Raw genomic sequence first — 1,661 nt, 5'->3', positions numbered from 1 at the left:
ATAACATTTAAGCTAGGCTGAACATCTCTATCTCCTCAAACCACCATTTCTCTAAAGTGAAAATACCCCAAGTCCTATCATCATCTATAACCACCCCAATATGCATATCAGGTTCATGCCAGAGCTTCTTGCTCCTGTGACTGAAATTGGGGACAGTCCTTCCCTATACTTCTCACCTCTGGAAACCATCACTGTACTCTGGATTTCTGCGAGATTAGCATTCCCACCAATTGCTTCTGCAAACCATCACCATTATTAATTGAAACACAGTCTTGTGTGGAATCACTGTGTCAATTTATATGCATTTCTCCTAATAGGTGTGATAATACTATATGGAGAATGTTCAAATTTAAAAATACTGATTATAGTAAAAGACATATTGCCATTAACCCTCCCCCCAAAGGAACTCCCACCATCATCCCTCAAACACACTTAGCCGATGGCTCTTTCTGAAGCAGTTCAGAAAGCCTTCTTTCATACGTCTTTGTAAGTATGTTTAACAGTATAGTGAATACCACTGCCAAGTGCCATCCACCAGAAAGGCAGCATGAAAAATGTTACGGTGAGTCTTTACCCATCTTATGCATCAGGTCTGGCATTTCTTTTGGACTTCCTCAAAGCCAAAGTGACCATAAAGGGTAAATGTTTTGAATCTATGCAGGACATCAAAGCAGCCAGGACAGTGCAATGGAAGAGGCTCAGAAATGATGATATCCAGATCTGCTTCACAAAGCAGCAAGAGCAATGGGGTAAGTGTGTTCAAAGTGAGTGTGTTTCGTGGGGTATTAATGAGGTTGTGCCTTTTACAGAATTAATTTAATTTTTAACATTCACTGTATATTTTGATCATACCTCACACCATATCTTTAACACTTTTGATGAACAAAATGACTGATCATGACAGTTGGGTGACTTTCACCATATCTGTAGAATAGGGAACAGAGTTGGAGGAAGGCCAAGAAAAAAGTGCCTGGAGGCATTTTGTACCTAAAGCCATGCTGTAGACAGTGCCAACCTCATTGTCCCCTAAGAGTGCAGCAAGGGCAGTGTGCAGAAGCAGGTCCTCCACAAGGCTATTCACTCACCTTGAAGCCATCAAAAGCAAATGCGCGCTCATCTGAACCCAGCTCCTGGTCAGGCTGGCAGCCCGGCCTGCTCCAGCCGACACGCATGTCCCCCGCCGTGACAGCCTCGAACTCAAAGTACCACCGCCCTGCCTTCACCGCGTAAGTCTTCTCAGCACGGAAGATGCGGAACCTCTCGCCAGTGCCACTGCACACTTCTGCTCTGGTTGCTGTGTGGTTAAGAAAATTCAGAAGGAAGGGAGAATTCAGAAGATGATTAAACTGGCAGTCTGCTTTTGTTTCACTTCTACGGAGTGACTTGTTACCCACCCATTCAGATGAGTGGAAGCTGCATGTAGACCCTTTTGGGAGGGAACTATCTAAGAAAGAAATCCCGCCAGCTGTTTTGGTGGTTTGGTAATGAAACCTGATGAACTCGAGGGACTGGCTGAAAAGGGGAGGCTTAGAAAGTTAAAATGCTTTGCTCGAAAATGAACAGACATTTACAGGTAAGACAGAGGAAAGAAGTATCCAGGAACTGAAGATAAGAAGAGAGAGGTAAGAGATAATGAAAGGGGCCGGGGAGATGGCTCAGTG

The 1,661-nt window shown here is 44.2% G+C and overlaps 1 protein-coding gene across 6 annotated transcripts in view; it reads right to left on the bottom strand.

Annotated features, from left to right (window-relative positions):
• Ryr2 (ryanodine receptor 2) overlaps positions 1-1,661 on the bottom strand; it is a 681,083-nt gene that overhangs the window by 228,498 nt on the left and 450,924 nt on the right. For all 6 annotated transcript variants that reach the window (XM_023700826.1, XM_023700825.1, XM_023700827.1 and 3 more), the window contains exon 28: positions 1,086-1,294. In XM_023700826.1, the coding sequence (XP_023556594.1) occupies positions 1,086-1,294 (209 nt within the window). The remainder of the gene's footprint in view (positions 1-1,085; positions 1,295-1,661) is intronic.

Source organism: Octodon degus, unplaced genomic scaffold (genome assembly GCF_000260255.1).
Source record: "Octodon degus isolate 3935 unplaced genomic scaffold, OctDeg1.0 scaffold00127, whole genome shotgun sequence".
Taxonomy (NCBI): Eukaryota; Metazoa; Chordata; class Mammalia; order Rodentia; family Octodontidae; genus Octodon; species Octodon degus.
This window is presented reverse-complemented; position numbering and strand designations above follow the sequence as displayed.